Here is a 27,992-nt window from a genome sequence, read left to right on the forward strand (position 1 = left end):
ACACCACTTCAAAATGTACTCGTATTTGCGCAGTGTTGTTGAATCGGTGATGCAGAAGAGCAACACCGAAGAACTTTTAGCTATGGAGCATAACATACTTGACGAAGAGGAGCAAAAGGAGAGTGATGAAGCAAAGAATGGATTGATAGACAAGGGCAACACTAGTGATGAGGACGATGACAATGAGGCTTCCTCGTCACGATGCTCTAAGCGGAAAGGCGTCATTACGCAAGTAATTGCCAAAGGTGGCTTTATTAACAACACTATTCCATTTGAAAAGAAGGCAGCACTTGAATTATTTAGCGATCTGCACGCTGGTTGTGTGGTCGAGTATTTATCCTACATGACCCTGCACGGTGATGAGAGAGTCGTTAAGATCGAAAACATTCTCGAGTACAATTGGGAAGACCAACAATTGAACAAGGTATGCTTAAATATATTTCAATTATCAAAATATATATTCATCTGCTACTCTACTCGTCTGTTCTTACCCAAAAATTCGTTTATAGATGCAACAGGCACTGGATGCACTGAAACTGGACAAACCGAAGTTCTTCAACACACAGACAAGCAAAATTCTGGGCGTCATCAAGCGGCGTTCGCCGTCTAGCATCGAAGTAGAGACTGACTATGGAGATCACAGCGTTGAGTTGGACAACATTGAGTTGTCATTCATACCGAGGCAAGGCGATGCCGTCAATCTCGAGTGCAACGTGCAGCTGGATGAGGGTTACGTCGATAAACAGGGCGAAATATTGGAAGTATTAAATGTGTCTCCAGCCCGCATAGAAACCAATGAAAAGTGCATTGTGGAACGAGTATTCGAGGAGTTTTGTGTGCTCGATTCGAATGGTTATGTGCTCAAGGAAGACTTACCAAACGATTGCGAATTGCATCTGGGCGATATTCTGAAGGCCGATTTAATCGAGTGCAGCTATGTAAGCTTAACAAATATTTTCTACATTTAACTAAAGTACATTTTGGTTTGCAAACCGAGGAAAGAGTTTTAATTGTTTTCGCCACAAACCATTTTTACAGGGCAAATACTCACGTCGTGCCATCAAAATCTCATTGCTGGAAAAGAACTTTGGTCAAGTGAAGAAGACACTTGAGAATCATAGCGCTAGCAAGCATGCAATCAACATAGAGGGCAAGGATCGCTACGTTTTCTCGGAACAGTGGAAGAAGGAGAAGGTCACATTGAAAGTGCGTTCGAATTGCAATCGAGGCTGTACCTTGAATAGCATCGAAATCAAGAACAGCGATGCTGCACAGATTAGTGTGGTAGAACCGCTTAGTCCCAGGAATTTGACCATAGGTGGCGATATCTCCATCGTATTCGAAGTACACACGAAATTTCTTGGCGAATCGAACGAAAGATTCGTCTTGCACTTTGACAATTTCAAAGTTGCGCGTCATCTAACCATTATCGTGTGTAATTCGGACATTGAGGCCAAAGAATCGGAACTACGTCTAATTGCCGCCGAGCACATGCGTGTCTTTGGGCGCACTGAGGCGCAACGATCGCGATATTATGCCAATCAAGTGTGGTCCACCAAGAATGTGCTTGTGCAGGGTCAACCCACAATAACCAAATGCCGCTTCCTCAAGCACCGCATTGGATCATTCGATGTGCCGGTGGCACTGCGTCAAATTGTTCTCGGCACTGAGCGTCGTCGCGATATGGATCATGAGTTGACCACCCACTATCCATACCTTGAGGGTCCACTCACCATTGAGAACTATGTGCAGCGCTTTGGCGTGCTGCTGCACCTCGAGGAGATTAATCTAACAGTTAGTATGCGCAACTATGATCGAGAGCGTGCCCATTTTTGCCGCGACGGCGAATTTCTTTCGCTGCACATTGAGAATCTAGCAGAGCGCCGTCCGTCGCTGGTGCTGGGCGATACAGTACACGCCATTAATCCTTGGGCAGATGTCAACAGCAAGGATACGAAGATCTATGAGGGCTTTGTGCATAAGGTGCTCCACAATCGCATTCTCTTGAAATTTAACGCTGGCTTCCAGGATCCCTACAATGGCGAAGATTATCGCTTGACCTTCCATTTCTCACGGATGCCGTTCCGTAAACAGCATTTCGCCATCAGGCAAGCTCTTACCCAAATTGGGGAACACACTTTGTTTCCCAAAACTATCATCAAGCACGAGAATCCACAACTGGACATTCAATTCAAGGATAACACAATGCATCTGTATAGCGATAAATTGCAATGGTTTAACAAATCACTGAATTCCATTCAAAAACGTGCAGTTGCAAATATTCTGCGTGGCGAAGCGAAGAACACGCCTTATGTCATCTTTGGTCCGCCGGGCACGGGCAAAACTGTCACGCTAGTCGAGACTGTGCTGCAGTTGGTTCACAATTTGCCCTCATCTCGTTTGCTGGTCTGTGCTCCTTCAAACAGCGCTGCGGATCTCATCACCAAGCACATCATTGACAGCAAAGTTTTACCCCATGGCGAATTCATACGTCTCGTTGGACAGAATCAGATTGAGAGGGGTTTAATACCCGATGAGCTGATCAGACACTGTGGCACAGCAGACATTGGCATCGCAGATAATCGCACCGAAAGCGTAAGTAACTCTTATTCTCTTATGACAATAACATTCACAAATTCTCTCTTATTGTAGATGGTTGTGACTGAAGCGGGTCTCAAGCTGCGTTGCCAGTCGAAGTTCATCGCTTTGCGCCGCATTATCATTAGCACCTGCACCACCATGGGCAACTTTCTGCAAATGGACTTTCCAAGCAATCACTTTACACACTTACTCATCGATGAGGCAGCCCAATGCACCGAACCAGAAACTATGGTGCCAATTATGGTGCTGAAGCGCGGCCAATTAATTCTCGCTGGCGACCCTCAGCAGCTGCAGTCAGTTGTGATTGACCCAAAGGCCAAACAGTACGGCATGCAAATCTCGTTGTTGGAACGTCTTTTACAGCTTGAACCTTATCGCAAGGATAAGCAACGTTTTCCTGACTTCTCTGGCTACAATCCTTGCCTGCTAACGAAATTGTTGAACAATTATCGTGCGCTGCCCACTATAATGGATGTCTATAGCAAACTTTTTTACGACGATGAGCTCATCTCTATGGTCTCGGAGAAGGATTCGCGCGAGTTGCATTTGTTGACAGACCTTCATGAGATTTTTAAGCCCATCAGGGATATTCCATATAATCAGGGCACCTTCTTTCATGGCATTATTGGTGAAAATTTACAGGAAATGGACTCCCCATCGTGGTTTAATCCCGCTGAGGCGCGAGAGGTCTTTCTAACGACCATTCATTTGTATCGCCGCAATGTGAAGTCAGATCAGATTGGCATAGTGACTCCGTACTCTAAGCAGGTCAAGTCCATCAGGGACATGTTCATTGTGGCTGACGTGGTCATGCCAAAGATTGGCACTGCCGAGGAATTCCAAGGACAGGTAAATCCGAAAACTGATTAATTATTAAGTGTGTAAAATTAATTTGTATATGTTATTTTAGGAACGTGACATTATTCTCATTTCAACCGTGCGGTCCTCAGAAACCATAATCACAAGTGATCTCAAGTTCAATTTGGGATTTGTCCAGTGCAGGAGACGCATGAATGTTGGCATCTCTCGTGCTCGAGCTTTGCTCATCGTCTTTGGCAACCCCAACCTGCTTTCTCTCGATGACAATTGGCGTAAATTTATTCTTTATTGTGCCCACAATAATGCATATTTCGGCTGTGAATTGCCACGATCCGTACTTAAGAACGGGAATGATGAAGATTATGATGATACTGACTCGGGCAGTCAGTCAGACAGTTAATATTTTGTTCCTTAATACCATTACTAATCATTGCTAGATTTATCCAAAGTCTCGAATATAGACAATTCCAATGAATGAATTTCGGCAATCGACTTTATAAGTTAAACTTTAATTTTGTTTACAATCACATTTGTATCCTAGACATATACGAAAGTATTATGACAATAAATGAATATGAATTTCCAAACACACACTATTATTCAGTTGTTTATCATATGTCAACAAATCATACATTGCACCTTATTTTAATAAACAATTTTTAAGTAATTCTAGAATATATGCTACCAAAGAAACTTCTATATAAAAAATAAAATTTCGAATGAAATAACAGAGTAACGGCAGACTGTTAAGTAACAACTTTTCGAAGCTCGGAAAATACTAAAGCAATCTGGTATTTATTACGCCATCTACGGCCTCACGTTCTGTTAAGTAACATAATTTTTTCATCTTAAAAAATTATTACTTCTGCTTTGTTTACAGTGCCGTGTGAGTTTCTACCGTTAATGTCAGACATATTTTCCCGCTTCTTGTTTTGACTGTTTATTTGTTCGCAATGCGTTTTCGCGAAATTAATCTTTTCGTGAATTAATTAATGCAATTTGTAATTTTGTGTATATCAAGAACAAAATGACTAAGCCAGCGCTAGTGGGAAATATCCATATGCTCAATGAAACAAATGAGCACCATGTAGATAAAAGCAAGGTTTGAACACGATTGATTGGTTTTGCTCGTGGGTGTGAATTTAAATATTACATTTACATGCTTTTTAGTGCCTTGGCAATTTCCATTGGGTAAGCGACTACGCTCACGACATCTTCCAAACACTGAAGGAGTCCGAGATGCAAAGGCGACGTATCCGTTTCCTTTCCAGGCAAATTGATTATAGGCAACAGCTCATTCAACTCTGTCAGTTGATCATACGCACATACAAACTCAGCCGTTGTGCACTGCATCTGTGTAAGTAAACAACAAACTTGCAGTCGGATTGGATTGATTGTTAGATACCCATTATTGTGTAAACAAGACCAGCGGAGATTAATCTGGTATTGAAACTTTGTTTTTCAAAATACCTTACAATACCCAAGATCATTATCCGGTTGAATTTAATGTATTATTCAATACTGCGTTAACTAATATCTTCGATAAATTTCAGAATAATATTTTATCCAATACATTCCACATTCTCTTAGCCATATATTATCTGGATCGCTTTATGGACGTCTACACGGTCAGAGCGGACAAGTTGCAGCTGGTGGCTCTCACCTGTCTGCACATTGCAGCACAGATCGAGAATCGGGATGCTTTTGTGCCACGCTACAGTGATATGAATCGCATTGTGATGAACTCTTACACTCTCTTCGAGTACAAGGCTGTGGAACGCAAGGTGCTCACATTTTTCGACTTTCAACTGATGCGACCCACCACCGCAAGCTTTGTAGAGATGCTGTCGTGCAAGTATGTGACCCGAGACGATTATGTAGACTACAATAAGAGCTTGGATGAATCTCCGGTACTAGCAGAGAGTTTGCCGCGTTTCGAGAGCTTGGAACAAATGATGGCGTCATTGGCATCGGTCCTATTATTAATGGCCGACTATACCCTTAACTGTAAGTCGAAAATAATATTAAACTGTGAGCATCAGTTGAAAAACTTTCTATTGCAGTTTATAAATTAAGCAACGATCAGCCTTCATTGCTGGCAGCAGCCTGCATTGCTGCAGTGCGTCAAGTGAGCGGATTGCCCAAGGTCTGGACACCTTTTCTCACCACGCTAACGACCTACACCGAGAATATGGTTGAGCCATATGTCAAAATCATAACCCTTTATCATTTCTATCATAGTCCGGGCCACGTCGTGAGAAGCCACAAATCAGAGACTTTGTGGCAAAGTCCCGATTCCGGTTTCGAAGAGCAATTGTTGCCACCACGCGTCAAAGTTGTTGCAGCGTCAAAAATCGAGACCTTCAATTTTATAAGCTTGAAGTTGGAAGCGACTGATAAAGAAAACACGTCACGCAAGCGCAGTCGCGATTATCAATACGAAGTGCAGGATTCGAAGCGTTCGAAGTTGGATCAGACCTAACACAATGATTTGATTGGCTTTCGAAAAGCAGTATATACATAATATATTTAGAGAATTCTTGAACAATGAATGTTCAAGTTGAAGTTATGTTTTTGAGTTTATTAAAAAAGTTATTCTTAATAAGTATATTTACAAGATGTACATATTGATTTTTAAAGTATGTACATACTATATACAACACGGACGGCTGTGGCAAATTATGTGACAAATCCATCTGAAAGAAAAGAGCATAAAAATAAAACACATTTGTTTTTGTTTTCCATGAGAAGGCTTTCGGTGTTTTCTTTTTTAATATTGTATATATTAGCTGTTTTGTTTTTTTTTTCTCTTAGTTAACTTGTGTTTTTATGTTTTTGATTTGTCGGCATAATTTTGTTTTTGGTTTGTTTTTCCATTTTTTTTTCCTCATTTAAAATTATGTTTTTATACAATTGGACCGAAAATAGATTTTCATTTACAATTTTTAAAGCATTTACCAAAATCTGTGGTTCTTGTTTTGTGTGTGTTGTAATTGTTGTTGGAAATAACCTTCTCAACCTCCTAACTCCTCCTTACTCGACTATTAACATCAGTTCAACGTCCTGTCAACTCATCTAACTCCTCCTAACTCAAAACAGTCAGCTTCTTCTCTATTAAACCGTCAGTTTTTTTTATTTTGTTTTTTTTTTCTGTTTGTTTCTGGGGTCTTTGCTTTGTTTTCTTCTTCGTTTCTTCAAAACAAACAGTGAAACAATTAATATGCAAATTGATATTTGCAGATTGATCATCAACAATTGGAATTTAGAATCTACATAATAATATTTTTACAACAATTAGTTAAGGTTTTTTGGTTTGCGATATTGAGTTTTGCAAAGGCTAACATTTTCACTATTAGATCGGATTATGATATAGTAGTACTTAATCAATTGATGTTTATAAAACTCATCTCGCGATACATTTGATTTTGAATATTTTGTGTGCTTTTTGTCACTTTACAGTATTCGATGGGAGTACAAAATAAGGTTTTGTTTCTTCGACTTTACATCTTACATATAGAATGCTTATAGACTACATCTAAATACAAATAAGTTTCTTTTCTATGTGTTTGATGTTTCCGTTGTTTTTGTTGTTGTTGATGATGTTATTTGTATTGGTGATAAACACTTTTGAAGCTTACGAAACTAACTTAAGAATCTGATTTGTAATTTGTAATTGTATTGTTATCAATTTATCATAATAGTCGCTAGTGGTTTTTTCTTTTCATTAAGCTTAAAAAATAGACATTTAATTTGGCATGTATTGCGCATACTTGGCTCAATTTAACTAAAATAATTCAATTGAGTTCATTTCATACACAAACAATTATGCAATTATACAATTATATACAATCATTTTGATTTGTTTTTCAAATATGAAAGTTTTTCTTGATTTTCTTGAGTTGTTTGTGTGGTATGTTTTGTCCAGTTCAAAATAAAAGATTAAAACTATAGACTTTTGATTATTTTGTTTTGCTTTGATAATGGTTGTGAATGGGAGCATCGAGAATGGAAGAAATTGGTTCTATTAAAAATTAAGAAATGCAGGAAAATTGGCAAATTAAGCGAGCTCCCAAACGAAATGTTAGTTAATGCTGGACTTGCCTTTGGGCTCATGGGGTTCATGTTGATTATACAAGAATAAAGGGATTTCGAATAAATAGTATACAATTTTTAATGTAGTTCGGCACTAAACTAGGGCAGCTCTTGATTGACAATTGAAGGAAAGTGTGTATGAGTAAACTTTAGGCTTAAACTTAATAAATATGTATATGTATATGTTATGTAAGTATGTAGTTTGTAATGCATTGAATGTATATGCGCCGTAGATAAAAACTAAATTGAGTTATATGAGAGTCTTCTAACTGCTAGGCTAGATTCACAGGAAACAGGACTTTGATGATCATCACATGTGTGTTTGGGTGTTTTTTAATTTTTCTGTTATACTTTTACTGATAATTATTGTATTGTGTGTTTTATTGGATTATTGGTGCTTAATGTTTATGCTGTTGATTGTTGTTGTTGTTTGTTGTTATGTATCATTATTGTTTGTCTGTGCTTGTGTTGTGTTGTGTTGTCGTTGTTTCAGTCCTTTGAGTGAATCGGTATCACATATTTATGTCCATACGGACTTTTGTACTTAATGCCACAATCACGATAAAATTTATCTGGTATACCTAAATTACATAAATACAGTTTGCCACAATTATTCGTTGATGCTTTCTCCGTTGCCACTGCGGCAGCCGAAGTGCTTGAATCTTGGGTTAATGGTAATATTGGTAATATTGAGTACTTGATAGCAACATCCTCAATGCCACACGGTGGCGGATCAATGGCAAGCACCGAAGCACTGAAAAAGACAATTTCATTTAATATATTCACTTATATTTGAAGTATATCAAATACGCACCGATTAACGCTGAGCCATTTCTTGATTGCATCCGAAAGTTTGGCGGTATTTGTCGATAGTATCACAAGATCCGGTGTTGGCATTGCTGTATTTATTAATAAATTTGTTAATTATTTAAGTAACTAGATAGATAAGATTTAGCTAGACATACCATCAACTGAATGTACTACAGTGTTGTCAGTAGCCTTGAACAAGGATATTTCCAGGCTACTGTTTTGTTCAATGAGCTGCGCCTGCTCCACATAGAGAAGAACAGTTAGTCCATGGGACGCCAAGAGACGCCCTGTAGCAGCTCCAATGTTGATGGTTCTATAATTCATAAATTTCATTTGATTAGATAACTCAGTACACTTAACGTTAGTCATAATTCTAGACATAATTTGCAAAAAAAATTAGAATTTAATGATTTAATTGGCCAAATTTGATAAACATATACGAATTTCTAGATATTTAATTGTTATCTTACTTAACTTGTAATTGAAAATCTCTTGAAATTAGCGAAAAGATAAATAAAATTCATGAAGAATTAACTTATCTCAGTCGAATTTGCAAGTAGAAATGATTTCTTAGAAATAGTTTATTGGACACAGAGGCAATGAATTGATTAGAATTAGTCCAATTGGAGAAAAAACTCTTATTGTGTTATTGATAAACAGAGACATGGAATGCGCATGCAGTAAACAAATAAATAAATTCAGATTTCATGCGAAAGCTTCACCAACCTCATCGTGTTGACGCCGTCACAAATGATGGCAATCTTTGGCCACTGATGATTGTTTGCCGGCGTCAAACGGCGAGCGCCTCCAAGCAATGTGATGGCCAAATCGCTGGCGCCACGTGCCAAGATGTCAATTTGACGTTGGAGCGATAGACCCGCCTTCTCGGCGCTCATCTCGATGCGGTTACGCACATAGGCCGGAATAGTGGGAATGATGAGGCCATCATCGGTGACGAAATCCTTGCTGCCATCAAAAATGCTTTCGATCTGGCGCAGCTGCAACGGCTCGCTAGCCAAAATGTTCTCGTCGTGTCGATACTTCTTCTCCTGCTGCTGCTGATGATGATGATGGGGTTGCTTTTGCACGTGGACAGCATGACGCACAACATCCGGTTTTTGGAAAGTCGACTCAATATCATCCCAAATGGCCTGCTTATCGAAGAGAGCCAGATTGCCCTCAAAGTCAAAGTCTTCGTGCAAAAGTGGATCATCGGCTTCGCTGCCGAAAGTCTGCTGCTGCTGCTGCCGCATGCTGCTCTCTCGACGCACACGATTACGCTGCTTCTTCCCATTTCCATTTCCATTGCCATTCGCATTACCGTTTCCATTGGCAGTAAAGGAATTCGAGTTGAAACTGCCGTTGCCATTGCCATTTCCATTTCCATTACCATTTCCATTCCGTTTACCATTGCTCTGGCTGGCGCCTTGATTATAATAGCTGCCATTGGTGTTGCCATTGCTATTGCTTATTATATCAATGGGACGACTGCTGCCAGCTGCTGCTTCTCCACTGTCAACACTGCTGCTGCAGTAGCTCTCCAAGTTACCACTGCTGGGTTGATAAGCCGAGCTGCCCAGCTTCACCTCCACCTTGGCCGGTATCATGTTGCCAAAAAAGGCAGCCACGCTATTCGGGGTCGTCGCCAACTGCTGCTGCTGCGCGCTCGGTGCACGCGAGCTCTGCGGTGTCCTGCAAATCAATAAGATTTTAGTGAATGGTATTAATACTTTGAGACCGACAACGCATTGGTCACTTAATAAATAAATAAAATATAATTGTTCACATTAAAATAATACTAACAGCTCGTCTCTCAGACCAATGTCCAATAGTTTTAGTGTGGATTTGGTCAAATCAAAGAATAAACATTATAAAGTATATCCATATTCCTTACCTTCGCATGCCATTAGCTCCATTGGCATTCGTAGTCAGCATAAGCTGTTGCATTTTATCACTCAGCGCGGAGTTTGCTGCTCCGCCGCCATTTCTGTTGGCGTAGCCGTGCCCATTGCTCTTGGTTCTGGGCGTCGCTTGTTGCTCCTGCTCCCGCTCCTGTTGCTTCTGCTGTTGTTGTTGTTGAAGTTGCTGCTGCTGCTGTTGTAGTTGTTGTTGCTGCTGTTGTTGTTGCTGTTGCAACAGCTGCTGCTGTTTGCCAAGAATGTTGGAGAAATGCGGCAATTTAACTGGCGTCGGCTTGTTAATCACCGTTGGTGTCGTCGTCTCAATATCCTTGACCGGCTCAATAAGATTAATGCTCTTGATGTCGGTGCAACGCAGCACAACTTCGGCGTTCTGTTTGCGCAATGGAACACCGTTGCGAAAGGCGCGCACAATAGTTATCTCTTCGGCGGAGATCTTCTTAATCAATCCCTGAAACACGCCCAGCTCTTCGTCGCAGGTCAAGCTGACCGCACTGCCAATCCAATCTTGATCTGTTAAACCCATGTAATAAAAGTTATTTCCTTCTTTTTGTGGCTGTTGCTGCTGTCTCTGGCTGCAATTGCTCTTTTTTTCTTGTGCCTTTTTCACTTTCAGTTTCAGTTTCTCAATTTTTGCCAGCGTTTGCAGTTTGTTTGCGCGCTGTTTTTGTTGCTGTTGTTGTTGTTGCTATTGTTGTTTTTTAATACGCAATTACCACGCACTAAAGCACTTTTCATAAATTGGCGACGCAATTTTAATATACTTTAACTCTCTTTAAATGCGTTGTGGGATTTATAATTGTTTTTCTTAACTTGTAATGAATTTCTGATTTGAATTTCCCATCTAATTTGCAATTTTTTCGTGTTTCGTTTTAAATTTTTTTCTTCCACTGCCTTTCGCATTTACGTTTTCGCTGGAGACGAGCAAAATTTGCGTGCAAATAATATCGTGGTACTTGTTCGCATCGTTGTCACTGTGACTGAGCACAGTCACTGCTACTCGCGCGGTATCGGCGCTATAGCCATTAGTGATATTTAAATACTGCCAAACGAAATATTCAGCTTGCTATTTATATTTTCACTTTGTTTTAAAATAGGTAAATTTTTCAAAAAAAATTTTAATTTTAGTAAAACTTTTGAAGAAAATGAGTTTAATAAATCTCCTTGCAAATTTTTCCATACAAAGCCGTCGTGGAAGAGGTATATTTGGTATATTTCTTTTTGCGACTTCGTGAGGAATATTTGGAAATCGCAGCTGCGGTCACGCTGGTTATCGGTTTTAGTTAGTTGTCGGATTTCGTCGGGCGTGTTTTGTGCGGTGCTTTTGAGCAGTTTTGTGCAAGTGTTTTTTTACGTTTCATTCTACGAAAGTGATTAATATACCCGTGTGTAATAAGTAATAAGTAGAAAGATGTAAGCGGAATTCAAAGTTGACACGTCAATAAATCGAAACGCGAATCATCATAGTAGTTGGCAGTGTGTGAAAAACGTACGTGAGTGACGGCGACTTTTCCGCAAGTCTCATTACATACATACATACATATGTATGTACTTATAAGTGTAGTATATGTCCCCACACACACAAGCATGCATATATGAATTGGCACATATACATACACATATTTTATAGTAGAACAATTTTGTTAAAAATACAACATAAATCAAAATAAATTATAGTGTCAGTGTGATTGTGTGTGCGTGTATGAGTCTGTCTGTGTATGAAGAGTTAAGACACTAACATTAAATTGTTTAAGTTGGAAAAGTGACGAAACGAAACGAAAGCCGGCCAAGTCGACACGCCGTTGAACCTTTCGCGCTTGGTTAATTACTTCGTTTAGTTTGCTTAGTTGCTCAACAAAGTATTCTATGCTCTCTTGCCTCCTACACAAAGGCACACAGACATGCACATGCACTTGCACACATACTGATGCATAATTACCTATGTAGAGTCGTTGTTGTTGTCGTATGCGAACTTTACACTTACAAGAAAGAGAGCAAAGCAAGTATCGTTCGCTTGTTCGTTCGTTCTCTACTCTACGCCTTTGTTGTCTGTCCGTCATCATGTCATGTGGCCTTGCTTTGCTTTTGCTGCCTTTCTTCACTTGCAGCTTCCAGTTATATTGTCACCTCTTGTTTGTTATACCCGTCACACAAAACCTTTATAGCAAGATAGCATGTATTAGTGATAAATAAAAATTCAAAAAATGTATATATGGTAAAAATCGGCATGTAAATTGATTTTGAATTATTTATTTCATGGTTCCCTATTTTTTTACGAATCATATTTATTTATCATATATATATATTATATATATATATATATTTATATATATATTACAAAATCATTCTTCTATAGTCGGGACTATCAAATCAAACATAATAATATTATTGATATGGTGTTTCGTAATAATTTCAGTGAATTGCATAATTGCATTCATTTGATAAAGCCATGTTTATATAGTAATTGTTTTTATCATCTTTTTGCTGAGTAATATCGTAAATGGTTTCTAAGAATTGCGTTACAGGCGTTTGATAAACTGAGGAATATAAGTTGAAAATGCTTAGAGTAATTATGTACATATATTGTTAGGAGTTCTGACGATAACATTATGTTGCAAAAAAAATCACTTAATAATTTCCACAAATTGAAAGCCGGGTGTCTCGTAGTCGAGCATACTCGGCTGTAGCTTACTAGTTTGTCACAACTGAAGCACTTTCGTTCTTGCGTGTCTTTTATAGTTAAATTTGCGTTTCCGTTGCTTTCATGATGCGTTCCCATTTCTATTTCGCATATTTTACAGCTTGCAACGGTTCAGAGAGGAGGCGCCACAAAAGAGGCAGAGGGACAGCGAGCACAATGTCAACACGAACAAGCAGCAGCAGCGCTGTTGTGGCCGCATCCTCGTCGGGTGGCGATGTGCCACGCCCACCGCCGAGGCGACGCGCCGCATCAGTTGCCGGACAACAGCAGCAGCCGCAGCAGCGTCTGGATTACAGCAACGGACACGCGCCACGTAGATCGCTGGCCGCCGTGGTGAGTCGACAACGGATGATCTAAGGGGTAGATAAGAGGGTGACAAGAGGGATTTCACCTCGCTTATCTAGATGTTTTCTTTTTGCGTACTTTTTATGGTATTTTTACAGTCGAATCTAATCGTAGGAATAAGCCAAAAAAAAAAAAACAGCTGTGGGGCTGTCTTAAAAGTTCTTTAGAGGGGGCAATGAAGAGAGAAAAGAACATAACGAAGAGAACATAGAGAGCAGAGTTGGTTCATCTGTTTTTCCTTTTTTGTTCTCAAGCCATTGTCAAACAGCTAGCGACATTCAAAGTTGAATTTAATTGTGTGCATTTTTCACCTGCAGTATTTTTTTAAATGTCAACAATTGCGTTTTTTTTTATATGCATAGCATATAGTATAAAAAGTTTATACGAATTGGAAGGCAGCTGCATTACTTTTTTTTGTGACTACTTCCAGGGCTGCAGATAACGAATTTCGCCTGATAAGCATTTAAAAATGCGATGCTTATCTTATTCCAGATCTTTGCGAGGAAAGCACGTTTCTTCTATGTACTCAACTTCGTACATATACATACATTAATGCCAGCCCGTCTGGAAATGCTTTGATCATTCGCTTAGCTTAATAAACAAACCAAGAATAATAATATAAACATAGACAGAATACTTGAAACAGTTCGTTAGCCAATTAACATATAGTACAACATTTATTTAATTCTAAATTTGTTTGTGGAAAGTGAATTATTTAGCTGGCAATTGAATTTATCAACAAACACTTGAATGTGCGTAATTTGAACCCTCAATGAATTGAGTGATTTCAAGTTATTTGCCTAACTTATTTAACAGACAATTGTCGGCAAGACAGAGATGGGGGGAGCAGCAGCTGCCTTTTATCTTCATTAGTGCGCTTGTGTTAACCAATGTCGCTGTCACCGTCGCAGTTGGCGTCGTCTACTCTGCTGAGGGAGGGACAGGGATAGGGCTAGATTGAGAGTGATAGGGTACGAGCTTTTCAACCGCACTATATACTGTTTTTTTTTGCTTAACCAAATAGGCAGCTTGAGTGTGTGTGTGTGTTCATTTGCGGCTAGTTTACTTTACGACAAATTGGTTTATTAAAGCCGCCAGCAGTCGAGTGTTAATTATTTTTAGTTGACACATTTCATGCATTGGTAGTGTTTTACTTTACTTCCAAAATTCGTTTCACTCACATCGCAATAACAAATCACAAATATACACACATACATACGAACAAGTAAATACTTGAAAACATATGTTTTTTGTTTTGGTTGCTTTGGCCACTTGTTCGTTTAGCAGCAGCTATCAGCGTTGCCAGATATTGACGTGTCTGTTTGTAAAGCTCTCTCTCAACAAAATACTGCAAAATAGATTTTTGTAAGTTACGGCCACACTGGAAACATCTGCCTACAATTTATGTATATTTTTGTTGACATATATACGCTTAATTAGGCTTAACGCACTCGTAAAATGCTATTGTTGTTGATTTAGTAGAGTAGGCAATAGCATTTCGAGTTGACCTATGTAAATAAATGCATCTGATGAGCAACACCCACAAGAAAAAGCTTTGGGGCTCCATTCTCCGAATTTATGCCCTTTGAATGCCATGGCAATTTGGTCACACTACCTTGGAGCAGATATTTTAGTTTAGCTTAGAACGCGAGAGCTCCCGCTACATGCAACGGCACGCCGTCGTGTTGTTGTACTCTTTGTTGTTTTTGTTGTAGTACAAATACAAGCAGAAAAAGTGGCAAAGACGTGACGTAGTAGAACATGTTTCTGCAATAGTGTTGGTCTGTGCGTGTGTGTGTGTTGATGGTCGTTGCTGGCGATGTTGTTGTTGTTATTGTTTCTATCGCTGCTTTTGCGCTTTTGCCTGTTAATGAGAGATAAATAAATGAATAATTGAATTATGTACACATATAATAAAATATAAATGCCGCGTGCGTTTCAAACTGTAGAGCAACACAATAGTATGTGTGTATGTGTGAAGATGTGTTAATTATATAAAAAATACTCGCTTGTATTGTGCATACATATTAATACACCAACAACAGCAACAAAAACTAAAAAGCAACAGTCAAACTGGCAACTTGGCAGCAGGCAGGGCACACAGCCTTTTTTGTTGTTGCTGCTGCGTTCAGTTGTCGTTGTGGTTTTGCCGCAGTAGTAGTTGTTGTTGTTTTTGTTGCTGTTGTCGTGAGCTAAGAATCAACGTCGCAATGTGAAAACAAGATTTGCCATCGCGCATTATTTACTGTGGCTCTCAGCGTTCTGCCCGCATTTCGATTTGGATTCAGTTTTGCTCTTTTTTTTTGGATTTCATTAGTCATGCATGGCAGAAGAAACTTTTAGATTTGAATTTAAGCAGAAATTCCTTCGTATCTCATCACAACAATGTTTAAAAGCAACACATGAATAAACAAAAATATCGAAATTAAATGAGAATCTGTTTTCTCTTAATAGCGGAAAAACACTGAGTATAGGCAAATAAAGCAGTGAAGAGTGTTTTTGCGCCAAAAATAAAATACGTAATACGTTTTGCTCTCGATCAATGCAGTTAAAACCGATCGACAAAACGCTCAATATTTATTGCTTATTTTTTAGTTGAAAAGGCGTGCATTAAATTAACACACAATACCGGGCAATAATACGTAAACAACATAAACAAAATACGCGTCCAACTAACTATATCTATTGATCAAAAGAAAAAATGGCTGAATCGACAACAACAACAACCACTCCCGAAGATGGCCAAATTCATGGCTACAACAATAGTGATGTAAGTTATCGCCAACAGCTGCTCTCTCCCTCGCTGTCCCTCTCTCTCACTATGTTTCTCTTGTTGTCTTTCCTTCGCTCATTTGCACTATTCACACCTACTTACGCCTTAACCGCTAATTGTGGTTCCGCAAACCTCTCTTGCTCTCTCTCTCTCTCTCTCTCTCTCTCTCTTTGGGTCGCTTTCCAGTGCTTGGATTTCGTCATGAACTATAGAACATTATGATGGGAGCAATTGCCTCAATGAGTGCTTCTGTTGTTTCAACAGTTCAGAGATCATTTGTAGTTTATTTTTAATATAATATTTCAGTTGACAGATAGTTGCGGATTATATGCTTTCAGTTTGACAGATATTTGTTTTATTAATTTCTTATTAGTGAGGATAATTTGTTTTTAGATAATGCTACTTGATCTTAGAGTATAAATTTGATTTGCCATCAGTTCACGGAACTCCCCTTATTGAGAGTGTAATCGCATTGGAATCTAGTAAACCTGTTTAAAACTTGTCTTATCTGATAATTATTTATATTGATTCTGGTTTTGAAATTGTTTTGGCCTGCATACCAAAATTTATCAGACAACGAACTCCTCCAAAGCTATACTTAAGCAAATGGCAATGGGTGAAATATCACAAAATATAATAATAATAATATTTATTTTAAGCTAATAAATGGCCTAGAAAATTTACTAAACGCTTAATCAAATCGTATGTCAATACTTTTTATGGCTTAGTCTATTTATTTTTTGCCCCAACTCGCACATTGCCGGCAAGTTTTATTTATAGACTTTTACTCAACTGGAAATTGTTATTTATTTTCAATTTCTCAACGTTTTAAATCCCCATTGTGGGCATATGAAACAGGCTATAGATAATGCAAAAGTGTTTCTCATGTTAATACACGTGCAGTTTAACTTTCCATTTTTATGCACTTCACTTTTGTGTGGTTGTTGTCAATTGAAAGCCACTGGGAGAAGAGTTGAGGATTTTAATGAACTGTTCTTGTGATGTTCTGTGCTCTGGGCAATCCATCAAGGAGAGCGACAACTCAATTTGTGTAATGCATTTGCAGTGACATTTGGATGAGCGTGGAAAATCAATTAAATCAATTTGGTTAATGGTGTTTAACTTGGGGTCATTGGGTTTATTAGTAGTGTACATATATGCTTATCATAGAGCAAATGTCACGTTTCCTTTGTTGGTCTGAGCGTATTCATAATTTGAATGTGGAGTGCCTTCAGTTACAAAATGCTTGTAGTATTTGCTCTCTGATCTACAATATAGATAAAAGCACACACACACTTCCGTCCGACACGTCGGATTCTCAATTTGAATCGTCACTTATCAGCAGTACAAGAAATGATTATTCATACATATATTTCGAATGTTTATTGTTCATTCAATAAGACTGCAGCCAGTATGTCACATGTTAAAAGTCAAAATGGAAAACTAAAGTATTTCGCTTTTGATAACAATGCGATAATCACATTTGGCAAAAAGGTGGTTAACCGCTAAGTAAATCAACTGTTCGAAAATAATTTATTATATTATTATCAACATATATAGTATAGAAACCAATGACTTTGTTCACATTTTTTAAAACAAATCATTAGATTTAGATTTTTTCTTATGTTATGGTCTTAAGACCACAGCAAATTGACCGCTAGTTAAAAATAAATGGTTTATACATATTATTGCTAACGAAGCTTCGCCTTTTATTTAATTAATATTGAAAGCCATACTTTCTTCTAAAATGTGTTACATACTTCCTTCTAAATGTATAACATTTATGAAAAGAAATTCTATATAGTCTTAAGACAAAAAGTACATTAAGTCAATTTAAAAGTATCATTAAGCGTAATGTTTTTCTCCAAATGCTTTAAAGTAATCCACTGCATTTAAGGGCAACATGAAATATATTAATTTATATTCAAAGTCATTTTTTTCAGGCCCTAAGTAAATTAGCCGCTAGTCCAAACAACTTGTTACAAATCAACTTAATATATAAATCTATTTAATGTTTAAAGCAATGCCTGCCTTCAAATACTTTTGGGATAATTCAGAAGATTCAAAGCCAACATTAAATGTATTAATTAATATAGAAAGCCATTCTTTATGCTACAGTCTTAAGGCCCTAAGTAAATCCAGCAGATTTAAGGGCTAAAAATCAATTTAATGTCGGGCTTAGTGTCGCAGGTCTTGGGCATGTTCTTGGCCCGAAACAAGACCGCAACAACTACAGCTGTTGTTGATTGATTGACCGTTTGACTTGTTTAAGCGGGTTTTATGGTTTTTGTTTTTTTTAGGGTAATAAACAGCTGATGCAAAATGTGAGTGTTTTTCGCCACAACTGCGACGTCATTTTGTGTGACACGTTAATTGACGAGGCCGTAATTAAATGAAATGTAATGTGTATTTTGATTCAGCTGTTGTACATATTTAAATAGACTCGTGAGACGCGTTTATTGCACAAGCTGTTAGCTGTTGGCTGACAGCAGTAGGAAAGATGGAAAACCGCTGAAAATCAATACGAGAAACAAGTTCATGGAAAATCCACCATAGAATTGGTTAAAAAATGCACAAATGTACAAAACGTGTACATGCCACTCGACTGACTATCCGTCTGTCTGTCTGTCCGTCCGTCTGTCTGTCTTTCTGTTGGCTAGCAACACTCTGTAAGGTTTGGGGTCAGAATTGTGCCGGTTAATCGCTTCCCTTGAAACGAACTGTCGTTGTATATATGCGGGAAATAATCAAATGAGCTCAATCAAAAGCTGAAAGCTAATTAAACGGCGGATTTATTACAACATTACAACTTCGCAGATTTTTGTATGTTGTTAGCAAATTAAATAAAGGTTTATTATGCACATAGATCAATTGCAAAGAGATGAAGTCCTAAGGTCTATTATTATTATGCGATTAGCTGCTGGCGTGGACAACTAATAAATGTACTTGGGGTCTCATAATTAGCATTGAGCGAGTGACAAGACTCCTTAAGTTTTTCTTTTGCACTCGGGTCAAGGTCAACACACAATTGTGAGTCGTTGTGACCCACAAAAACATCTTATATACGTGTAGTATTTCAGCATTAAAATGCATAAATTAGCCACAGTCAGCAGCAGCTTCAGTTACAGCCTGCGCTGCGTATGCGTAATCGCTGACATTAAGCATACGCAGCTTATGCCCAAATTGTGTGACGCTGTGGCTTATGTACAGCAATGCGTATGTGTGTGTGTGTGTGTGTGTGTGTTTATATATAGAAATGCCTGTATACGCTGTTTTGTTTTTGTGATTTCTGTGGAAGTTATTGTACACTCTATCCACGAAAATCATTAAATGGGATGTCGCTAAGATGAGAGCGGGCAAAGGGGATAGGGTGTGTACATTTGTATACATTTATGCTTTTACGCACTGTTGATGCCTATATGATCTCATCTGCTGTTTACAAGAGGCAGCAGCAGCAGGAGAAGTAGAAATTTCTCTTAGGGTATTCAAGAGCAAAAAGCTGAAGTGACTCATTTGTGGGTCGCTGTCGCAGCTGCTTTTTGAGGCGCCTCTTAGGTTGGATTATAACAACTATAACTTGGACTTGCTAGCTACTTTGTGTGTATATTTATTCACGTATTTGTTTCTTTGCAGAACGACACTGGCGATTCGTGTCATTTGCGCATTGTTGTGCTTAGCGGCAAATCCTTGGCCAAGAAGGACATCTTTGGTGCCAGGTGAGTGCGAACTTGAAATGTTCTGTGGCTTTGCCTTGCAATTAATTGAGTTGGAACTTCTTTACAGTGATCCATATGTGCGCATCGATTTGAATACAATTAACGGTGATATAAATATTGACTCGGTTTTAACTAAGACTAAAAAGAAGGTAACTATAAAGTAAATAAATTGCGAGTGCAGTTAAAGGCAGGTTTTATCTTATCTGCCGATGTTTGTGAGGGAGTAACAATGACTAACGAAATGTGTCTTGAGGCACTGCTTTAGTCATGCCACAGCAATGTTATCTCAAGGCGCTAATTAAATGCCGCAAACATAGCATAACTAATACACTCTTGACCTTTCTTTGCAGACATTGAATCCATCCTGGAATGAGGAGTTCATATTCAGAGTAAGTTCAACAGATGTTCATTTTATTAATTAGAGACTAAATTGTATTTGTTTTCGCAGGTTAAACCGTCTGAACATAAGCTTGTGTTTCAAGTATTTGACGAGAATCGCTTGACACGCGATGACTTTTTGGGCATGGTGGAGCTGACCCTGGTGAATCTGCCCACCGAGCAGGAGGGACGCACGATCGGCTCCCAGAGCTACACGCTGCGTCCGCGCAGGTCAGTAGGGTATGTTTATTTCAGTTGCCGTTTGATTTCCTTTATTTAATTTCAGTTGAGTTTTCAATAAAACAGAAAAAAATTTGTAACAAACTACAAAAGAAAACCCATAAGAAATGTATAGTACAAAAAAAAAGAAGAAAAATACAATTGTATACTAGTTGATTAGTTAGCAAAGCAATCACAAACAGTTTATGCTTTACACACATTTGTATTTATATGTACATAACTATTCATATAGAGTATACTACGAGTATTATTTGTTGTGTACCAGTAAATGCTTCTTTTTGTATCAAAACGCATCTCGAATTCGACACTAGATTTGTTTCTTTTTAGTTGAGGCTTTGTTGTGTAATTGTTTATAGTTTATTGTTTTTGTTTTTGGTATTTATACTATTTTCATTTCGATTCGTATTGTTGTGTGTGTGTCGGTGTGTGGTGCTTGGTGCTGTGTGTAAAATTGTCGTGCATTTTCGTTGACAACTTGGCCTTCAGCAGTTAACATTGAACAACTCCCCCGTTTATTTGTATTTACACACAAATATAGCGCTAAATCACGCATCAAGGGTACACTGGAGATATACCATGCGTTCATACGCGAGACACGCGAACAGAGCGAACCGTCGGGCAACAACAGCGACGGCGATTGGGAGCACGTTGAGGCTACAAATTCGGGCGAGGTTTCATCACAACCGGTAAGTGTCATTTCATCACCTTGCTTATGATGCATACTAATGTGGGTTTTTTTCTTTTAGCATCCCTTTCCTAGTGGCGGTAATGACAGCTTGCCTGCTGGCTGGGAGGAACGACAGGACGCAAATGGACGCACATATTATGTGAATCATACGGCGCGCACCACGCAATGGGAGAGGCCGACCATGTAGGCTAATCAGATAACATATGTTTACATATATTATAATCACATTAATTGCAGCTTGACAAGCAACAACAGCCAAAACGTTGATCAGCTGGCCTCAGATTTCCAACGACGTTTTCACATCAGTGTGGATGAAACGGAACCGGGACGCGGCGCGGTAAGTGCGATGCCACAATTCCAATTGCTTCATCCGCCATCTTTACCTGGCTGTAGTTGTTATTAACAAATTCACAAGACAAACACAACAACAACAACAATAACCAAGAAAATGATCTTCTAAAAACGATTTTGATTTTACTATTTTGATTATGGTGCATGTCTCTGGTTCTTTTAACAATTGCAATTGACTCAATTGTTGTGCATGAACTTTACTCGTTAACTGTCAAACACACACTGCACCTCAAAACCAAACATACACATACACCCACACACACACACATCACAATCACACACATGCAGCGAACAAAGACTGAGCCAAGAGAGCTAGAGCTCTTGGCAAGCGATGAAAGTAGCGAGGAAGATGATGATGATGAAGACGATGAGGATGATGAGAAGTGTCTGCATTGTGGCACAGTGCACGAAGAGCAGGAACAGCAACAGGAAGTGGAGCAGGAACAGCAGCAAGTAGCTGACAATGAGGATGAGCAACAAACTGTTGCAGACAATGCCCAAAGCTGTGATATGCTCGACAGCAATCTGAATCTGTACCTGCGTCGCATGTTTGTAATGCCCAAAAACGATACGATTTCACTCCTGATACGCTAGACTTACAATCTCGATAACTCGCTCGTTCATTGCTCACCTTAGCTTAAGGAACTCTCTGCATTTAGCTCGCGCCCACATTTCTCTGTAGTAGTTGTAAGGCTAGTTTAGCAACTGTTGAGTTCATCACTTTTATTTGACCACTGTAGGACAATGACAATGCCACAACAGCAGAATCCACACCAACAATCTCACGCACTCAGTCACAGACCTCAGTGAACAGCAACAACAACAACAACGAAATCAACAACTTCCACCACGATGATAACGATGAGAACAACGATGCAGCTGCGAACCCAACTCAAATGGACCATGCCAGGTTAATATCTAAACGCCACACACACACACTTCATGTTGTTAGCAGCCACCACAAACCGAAATGAATTCCTTCCTCAATCAAATGCAATGCTCTTCTCTTGTTTGTGTGTGCGTTGTTTAACATTTGTCGAGTTCAATCCCCCAAAATGACTGTGGACTCGTTACTGTGTGTGGGATTGTCTCCTCCTAACTCCTCTCTAGCATTATTCAAATTCTTTTTTATCGTGAAACTGCAGTTTTGTTTACAATTCTCTGCGACATCCCGGTCGTGATGGAGTCCAAGTCTCCGCCACCAGTTTGCAAAACGATTTGCGACCGGTGCGTGTGGAATCCGCAGTCTCAAATCGTAATGTTCGACGTGGCAACGATCCCAGTTTGGCCCGCCCACAGTTGGAGAACAACAACAACAACAACAGGCAGCAGAGACGACGGCAGCTGCGTAGACAATTGGTTAGCATACACACACACAGTCTACACACTCTTCTCTCTCTACTAAAGACACACATTAGCTACATCTTTTCACTTCATATTGACACTGTAACACTTCATGCCCATTTCTCTTGTGATTGTCCTAGTTTTCATTGTCAAATTTGCACTTGTTGTCAACTTAAATTCTTTGTGATATTTGCTGCCAATTACAACACACATATTTAGCCCATGCCAAAAAAGGGAAAACATCCTCTGCAATATGATCAAATGTCATTTATATAGTTTCAAATTTTGATGTAAAGACTGCACAAAGTTTTCTAGTTTTGGATGGGCTCAATATGGTCTCGTCAAGCGGAAAGGGTAAGCTCGACACTTGGAGCGCAAATAGAGAAAATTTTGTAGATTTGTATAGTAAACACTTCCATCTCACTTACATACACTTAACACATTCTGCAACAATTGTAGACTTATATCGTACTAACTTTTCACTTATATCACACATTCACTTTTCAGTTATTAATGTACTTTAAGTTGTATTCTGTGCTTGAGACTGCAATGTAAACTAAACTGCTTTGGGTTCTGCTTTTCATTTAAGTTTTGTAAAGCTTTTCGTATTTTGCAAAATTGATTATAATTTTTGTGATCCATTTCTGTTCTGTTTCTTCCGACTGCAATAAAAACAAATTGATAAACTACAACCAAAACAACAACAACAAACATAAAACATAAACGCAAAATTCGTAAAATGCATCCATAAAATAAATAAATATATATGCAAATAAATTAGAGCGAAGACACCGATCACACAGACAGCCACAATCCCTCAGAGATCTCAGCTCCGTCCACACGACGCAATTCCGAGGAAGACAACGCGGCTGTGCCCACCGATCAAGTAATGTTTCATATTCCATATACAAAAAAAAAAAATTCAATATTTGAAATGCATTCAAATAATTGCATATTTACTATGTATTTGTGCATGTGCTTTTATAGACGAAAACTATCTACACTTTCAATTTCAGCTGAACAGAATGTTTTTGTATTAAGGTGTCTAATTATTTCGATTGATTTCCCTTTTGCAGGCCGCAGTCAATGAGGAGGAAGCATTACCACCACGCTGGTCCATGCAGGTGGCGCCCAATGGACGTACATTCTTTATCGATCACGAGGCACGTCGCACCACTTGGATTGATCCACGCAATGGTCGCGCCAGTCCAATGCCAAATCAAACACGACGCGTCGAGGACGATCTGGGTCCCTTGCCCGATTCGTGGGAGGAACGCGTGCACATCGATGGACGCGTCTTCTACATTGATCACGGTAAGCAACGTTTTTATGTGCTACCGAAATGTTATTAATAACTGATTCTCATCCTTAGATACGCGCACCACACAGTGGGAGGATCCACGCCTGTCAAATCCAAATATTGCCGGACAGGCGGTGCCGTATTCGCGAGATTACAAACAGAAATACGAGTATTTCAAGAGTCATATAAGAAAACCTGTAAGCAGTCAAGTAAACCTCCTCAACTCATTCACTACTAAGCTACTCTTTTATGCCTATTGTAGACAAATGTACCAAATAAATTTGAGATACGTATTCGCCGTACATCCATATTGGAGGACTCGTATCGAATCATTAGTTCGGTGACGAAAACCGATTTACTGAAGACTAAATTATGGGTAGAATTTGAAGGCGAAACGGGCTTAGGTAAGTTTCTGTTTAATATATAATATTATATTTAAATTTAACTTTGAAACGATTATCGTCAAAGTTCAAAGCTAGGTTATAAATTTATGTATAATCTATGCTTTAATAACAAAAATAAACGATTCAAATTGCAGATTATGGCGGCCTTGCTAGGGAATGGTTCTATTTGCTATCCAAAGAAATGTTTAATCCATACTACGGACTTTTCGAGTACTCGGCTATGGATAACTACACCTTGCAAATCAACAATGGCAGCGGCTTGTGCAACGAGGAACATCTAAGTTACTTTAAGTATGTACAAAGACTTTCATTTTAGAAAGTAAACTTTTAAATTGTTATCTGTTTATTCGTCAACAGATTCATTGGACGCATTGCGGGCATGGCTGTGTATCATGGCAAACTGTTGGATGCGTTCTTTATTCGTCCCTTCTACAAGATGATGCTGCAAAAGTCCATTGACTTGAAGGACATGGAATCTGTGGACACCGAGTATTACAATTCATTGATGTGGATCAAGGAGAACGATCCACGCATACTGGAGTTGACATTCGCTCTCGACGAAGATGTGTTTGGTCAAAAGAGTCAGCATGAACTCAAACCGGGCGGCGCCAACATTGAAGTGACCAACGAAAACAAAGATGAATACATCAAGTGAGTCAATCTAAAGTAGAATATCTTGGCATAATTTAATATATTTCACTTACTTTACAGACTTGTCATCGAATGGCGCTTTGTGGCACGCGTTAAGGATCAAATGTCTGCCTTTTTGGATGGCTTTGGTTCGATCATTCCCTTGAATTTGATCAAGATCTTTGACGAACATGAACTGGAGCTGCTAATGTGCGGCATACAGAACATTGACGTCAAGGATTGGCGTGAGAATACGTTGTACAAGGGCGATTACCACATGAATCACATCATTATTCAATGGTTCTGGCGTGCCGTGCTCTCCTTCTCCAATGAGATGCGTTCGCGTCTGTTGCAATTCGTTACGGGCACATCGCGTGTGCCAATGAATGGTTTCAAAGAGCTCTACGGCTCGAATGGCCCGCAAATGTTTACGATCGAGAAATGGGGATCACCCAACAATTTTCCACGTGCACATACCTGGTAGAGTTGAAAGAGTTTATTCCAAAAAGTATAGTTTTAATAAGAGTTCTTTTAATTGCAGCTTTAATCGCTTGGACCTGCCGCCCTATGAGGGTTATCTGCAGCTGAAAGACAAGCTGATCAAGGCTATTGAGGGCAGTCAAGGATTTGCTGGCGTGGATTAATAACACTGGTCTTGTGTGCGACGGCGTTGGCAATGTGGGTGACGACAACAGCACTTGGCTGTGGCAAACAGTTCAGCAGTTATATGAGGAGCAACAGCAACAACGACAGCAACGACGACACACAATCACATCACAGCGACAACGAGAGAGAGACCAACAACTACTAATACAACTGCTGCAGCAGCGCAATCGCATTGCAACCACTTGGAACACCACCGCCACCGACTCGTGTACTTATTTGTTTGTTTGCTTTTGTATTATAATCATTTTTGCTAGTTTCGTACTGTTTCGTATGTATTTTTAAAACCTTGGCGGCGGCAGCACAAAAACAACAACAACAACAGCAGCAGCAGCAATAACGCGCAGCAGCAGCAGAGTGCAGATATATATATATATAGAGTACATTTTGAATGCTCCCTGTGTATTAATTAGTGTTTTGTGTTTATGCATGTTACCATTTGCCAACAATTGTAAAAAGTAGAGAGAGACTCCCCCCTTTATATAACAAACTACAACTAAAACTAAAACTTAAAATGAATTTGCATTGCCTGCGTTCATATAATAAGTAAACAAACAAAAGAAGAAAAAGCAACAAATATGCGAAATGGATAAACAAAAATATATATGAAGTTTTTTATAATTGTTATTTTTATGCGATATTTGTCTATATGCCTAAAACAAACAAACAAAAACACACACCACACTGACACACACACACACATAAAACTGACATTTGATGCAGACGATTGTGAAACGTGACTTTTTTATTCTGTATAACTACGCATATGTATTTAAAATTGAAAGAAACAAATGATTAATGTTAAATGTGCATAAGTATCTCCAATTTTAAATGATAAAGTTAATAAATAACTAAACAATAAAACAAAATCAGAATACTATACTGAATCGCAAAATCAAATTTATGTATATTGTTAAACTTAAATTATATAATGCATTCCAAATGTTTATGAAAGAAACAAAAAAAAAGAGAGAACACAAAACAAGAATAAATATGATAACTGTAACTGATGATATATCTAAAGAAAGCCGATTAAAGCCTATATATAAAAACTGAACTTTAAAGTCAAATTATGATAATGAAAAAAGAATAAGCTATAACTGTTTCAAACTGAGGCAAATGCAAAGAACAAAACACAAAAAAAAAACGACAAACAATAAAAAATACAAAACAAAAAAAAAGATGATGAAAGTTGAAGTGTTTTTTGATATGGTAAAGTGATTCCCCCAATTGAAAAAAGAAGCGTAGAAAGTGCTATTTATAATTTGATTTATTGGGTAAGAAACAACAACCGCTTAGTGGATGCCGGTGTGGTCCTTGATCCAGTCGAGGTAGCTGGTGATACGGGTGAAAGCAGCTGGGTAGTTCTTCTCGCAACCGGCAGAGGAACCGAAGGAAGTCAGACCGATCTGGACCTTGCTGGACTCGAGCACCAATGGGCCGCCAGAGTCGCCGTTGCAAGTGGACACAGCCGCTGGGGTGGACACACAGATGTTGGAGGAACGGATGGTGGTGCCATAGGTACGCTGGCAAGCGCTGTTGGTGATGATGGTGAGGTGAGCGTACTGCAGGTGAGCGGCAACAGAGCTGGAGGAGTCGGAGGTGCGGCCCCAGCCGGAAGCGATGGCCTCATCACCAGAGTAGGTCGAGTAGTGGGAATCGATCTTGGGCAGCTCAACGGCACGGATGGCGCTGCTGTACTCGACGGATGGGATGCGGATGAGCGAGATGTCGTTCAACAGAGTCCTGCTGTTCCAGTCGGAGTGGATGATGATCTTGTCCTTGCTGACGGTGTGCTTAACCTTGGGGCTGGAGCGCACAGTGCTGCCCAAGTGAACGGTGACGGCATCGACACTGCAGAAGAGAGAGAAGGAATTAGTTGAAGGATAAGATTTGCAAAGAGTCCTTCTACTTACCCATCAGTGCAGTGAGCGGCAGTCAGAACCCATTCGTGGCCAATCAAGGAGCCACCGCACCAGGCAGAGCTGGAGCCAATCTGCAGAGAAAGTCCAACCTGGTAGGGGAACTGATCGGCGGAGGCATCCTTGCCGTTGGTGATGCGACCCTCGGGACCATCGAGCACGGGCATGTAGACGTTACGTGGCTCAATCTCGCCACGCAGAGCCGATGCCGAGGCGTAGGCCAAGGCCAAAGCGAATACAACAAGCACCTTCATTTTCGAATCTTCTGAAGACTATGAACATTACCTGACCAACGA

The 27,992-nt window shown here is 39.3% G+C and overlaps 5 protein-coding genes across 13 annotated transcripts; 3 read left to right on the forward strand and 2 right to left on the reverse strand.

Moving 5' to 3' along the window:
• Positions 1-13: 13 nt before the first annotated feature.
• Positions 14-4,010, forward strand: LOC132789742 (probable RNA helicase armi). Its single transcript, XM_060797970.1, has 5 exons — positions 14-424; positions 510-938; positions 1,039-2,595; positions 2,653-3,450; positions 3,512-4,010. Exons 1-5 carry the CDS (start codon positions 14-16, stop codon positions 3,818-3,820), a joined length of 3,504 nt encoding a protein of 1,167 aa, XP_060653953.1. The 3' UTR covers positions 3,821-4,010.
• A 276-nt stretch (positions 4,011-4,286) lies between these two features.
• On the forward strand, positions 4,287-6,170 carry LOC132789745 (cyclin-J). The gene is made up of 4 exons (XM_060797982.1): positions 4,287-4,522; positions 4,591-4,777; positions 5,011-5,427; positions 5,484-6,170. Exons 1-4 carry the CDS (start codon positions 4,448-4,450, stop codon positions 5,900-5,902), a joined length of 1,098 nt encoding a protein of 365 aa, XP_060653965.1. The 5' UTR covers positions 4,287-4,447; the 3' UTR covers positions 5,903-6,170.
• Positions 6,171-7,761: 1,591 nt separating this feature from the next.
• Positions 7,762-11,187, reverse strand: LOC132789744 (enhancer of mRNA-decapping protein 3). Its single transcript, XM_060797981.1, has 5 exons — positions 10,217-11,187; positions 9,049-10,014; positions 8,478-8,635; positions 8,327-8,411; positions 7,762-8,266 (listed from the first exon to the last, which is right to left on the reverse strand). The coding sequence occupies exons 1-5, from the start codon at positions 10,765-10,767 to the stop codon at positions 8,002-8,004; spliced, it is 2,025 nt and encodes a 674-aa protein (XP_060653964.1). The 5' UTR covers positions 10,768-11,187; the 3' UTR covers positions 7,762-8,001.
• A 335-nt stretch (positions 11,188-11,522) lies between these two features.
• LOC132789743 (E3 ubiquitin-protein ligase Nedd-4) lies at positions 11,523-27,601 on the forward strand. Of its 9 annotated transcripts, none has more exons than XM_060797973.1 (19): positions 11,523-11,734; positions 13,043-13,275; positions 19,694-19,776; positions 19,844-19,925; positions 20,127-20,165; positions 20,225-20,394; positions 20,933-21,080; positions 21,141-21,265; positions 21,320-21,419; positions 22,174-22,343; positions 22,579-22,792; positions 23,559-23,663; positions 23,854-24,091; positions 24,150-24,274; positions 24,340-24,481; positions 24,616-24,772; positions 24,839-25,132; positions 25,193-25,591; positions 25,653-27,601. In XM_060797973.1, exons 2-19 carry the CDS (start codon positions 13,099-13,101, stop codon positions 25,753-25,755), a joined length of 2,871 nt encoding a protein of 956 aa, XP_060653956.1. In that variant the 5' UTR covers positions 11,523-11,734; positions 13,043-13,098; the 3' UTR covers positions 25,756-27,601. The 9 variants fall into 9 exon arrangements, with proteins under 9 accessions (XP_060653956.1, XP_060653954.1, XP_060653957.1 ...); XM_060797971.1 differs by having other exon boundaries at positions 11,523-11,730; XM_060797974.1 differs by having other exon boundaries at positions 11,523-11,730; positions 20,225-20,385.
• Positions 27,027-27,979, reverse strand: LOC132789747 (serine protease 1-like). The gene is made up of 2 exons (XM_060797983.1): positions 27,691-27,979; positions 27,027-27,628 (listed from the first exon to the last, which is right to left on the reverse strand). Exons 1-2 carry the CDS (start codon positions 27,948-27,950, stop codon positions 27,070-27,072), a joined length of 819 nt encoding a protein of 272 aa, XP_060653966.1. The 5' UTR covers positions 27,951-27,979; the 3' UTR covers positions 27,027-27,069.
• Between the last annotated feature and the right edge of the window lie 13 nt (positions 27,980-27,992).

This window comes from Drosophila nasuta, chromosome 3 (genome assembly GCF_023558535.2).
Source record: "Drosophila nasuta strain 15112-1781.00 chromosome 3, ASM2355853v1, whole genome shotgun sequence".
In the NCBI taxonomy this organism is placed as follows: domain Eukaryota; kingdom Metazoa; phylum Arthropoda; class Insecta; order Diptera; family Drosophilidae; genus Drosophila; species Drosophila nasuta.

What these genes read in the sequence shown, in the direction of transcription:
- LOC132789743 (XM_060797973.1), top strand. Translation starts at nt 13,099, where the DNA reads ATGTCAACACGAACAAGCAGCAGCAGCGCTGTTGTGGCCGCATCCTCG. An exon ending in CAATGGGAGAGGCCGACCAT is followed by an intron (nt 21,266 to 21,319) that starts GTAGGCTAATCA and finishes CATTAATTGCAG; the next exon opens with CTTGACAAGCAACAACAGCC. An exon ending in GGCAGCTGCGTAGACAATTG is followed by an intron (nt 22,793 to 23,558) that starts GTTAGCATACAC and finishes CAAATAAATTAG; the next exon opens with AGCGAAGACACCGATCACAC.
- LOC132789744 (XM_060797981.1), bottom strand. Translation starts at nt 10,767, where the DNA reads ATGGGTTTAACAGATCAAGATTGGATTGGCAGTGCGGTCAGCTTGACC. An exon ending in GACGGCGTCAACACGATGAG is followed by an intron (nt 8,636 to 9,048) that starts GTTGGTGAAGCT and finishes TATGAATTATAG; the next exon opens with AACCATCAACATTGGAGCTG. An exon ending in TGTAGTACATTCAGTTGATG is followed by an intron (nt 8,412 to 8,477) that starts GTATGTCTAGCT and finishes TAATAAATACAG; the next exon opens with CAATGCCAACACCGGATCTT.
- LOC132789747 (XM_060797983.1), bottom strand. Translation starts at nt 27,950, where the DNA reads ATGAAGGTGCTTGTTGTATTCGCTTTGGCCTTGGCCTACGCCTCGGCA. An exon ending in GCCGCTCACTGCACTGATGG is followed by an intron (nt 27,629 to 27,690) that starts GTAAGTAGAAGG and finishes TCTCTTCTGCAG; the next exon opens with TGTCGATGCCGTCACCGTTC.
- LOC132789745 (XM_060797982.1), top strand. Translation starts at nt 4,448, where the DNA reads ATGACTAAGCCAGCGCTAGTGGGAAATATCCATATGCTCAATGAAACA. An exon ending in ACCATGTAGATAAAAGCAAG is followed by an intron (nt 4,523 to 4,590) that starts GTTTGAACACGA and finishes CATGCTTTTTAG; the next exon opens with TGCCTTGGCAATTTCCATTG. An exon ending in CCGTTGTGCACTGCATCTGT is followed by an intron (nt 4,778 to 5,010) that starts GTAAGTAAACAA and finishes ACATTCTCTTAG; the next exon opens with CCATATATTATCTGGATCGC.
- LOC132789742 (XM_060797970.1), top strand. Translation starts at nt 14, where the DNA reads ATGTACTCGTATTTGCGCAGTGTTGTTGAATCGGTGATGCAGAAGAGC. An exon ending in AAGACCAACAATTGAACAAG is followed by an intron (nt 425 to 509) that starts GTATGCTTAAAT and finishes ATTCGTTTATAG; the next exon opens with ATGCAACAGGCACTGGATGC. An exon ending in ATTTAATCGAGTGCAGCTAT is followed by an intron (nt 939 to 1,038) that starts GTAAGCTTAACA and finishes CCATTTTTACAG; the next exon opens with GGCAAATACTCACGTCGTGC.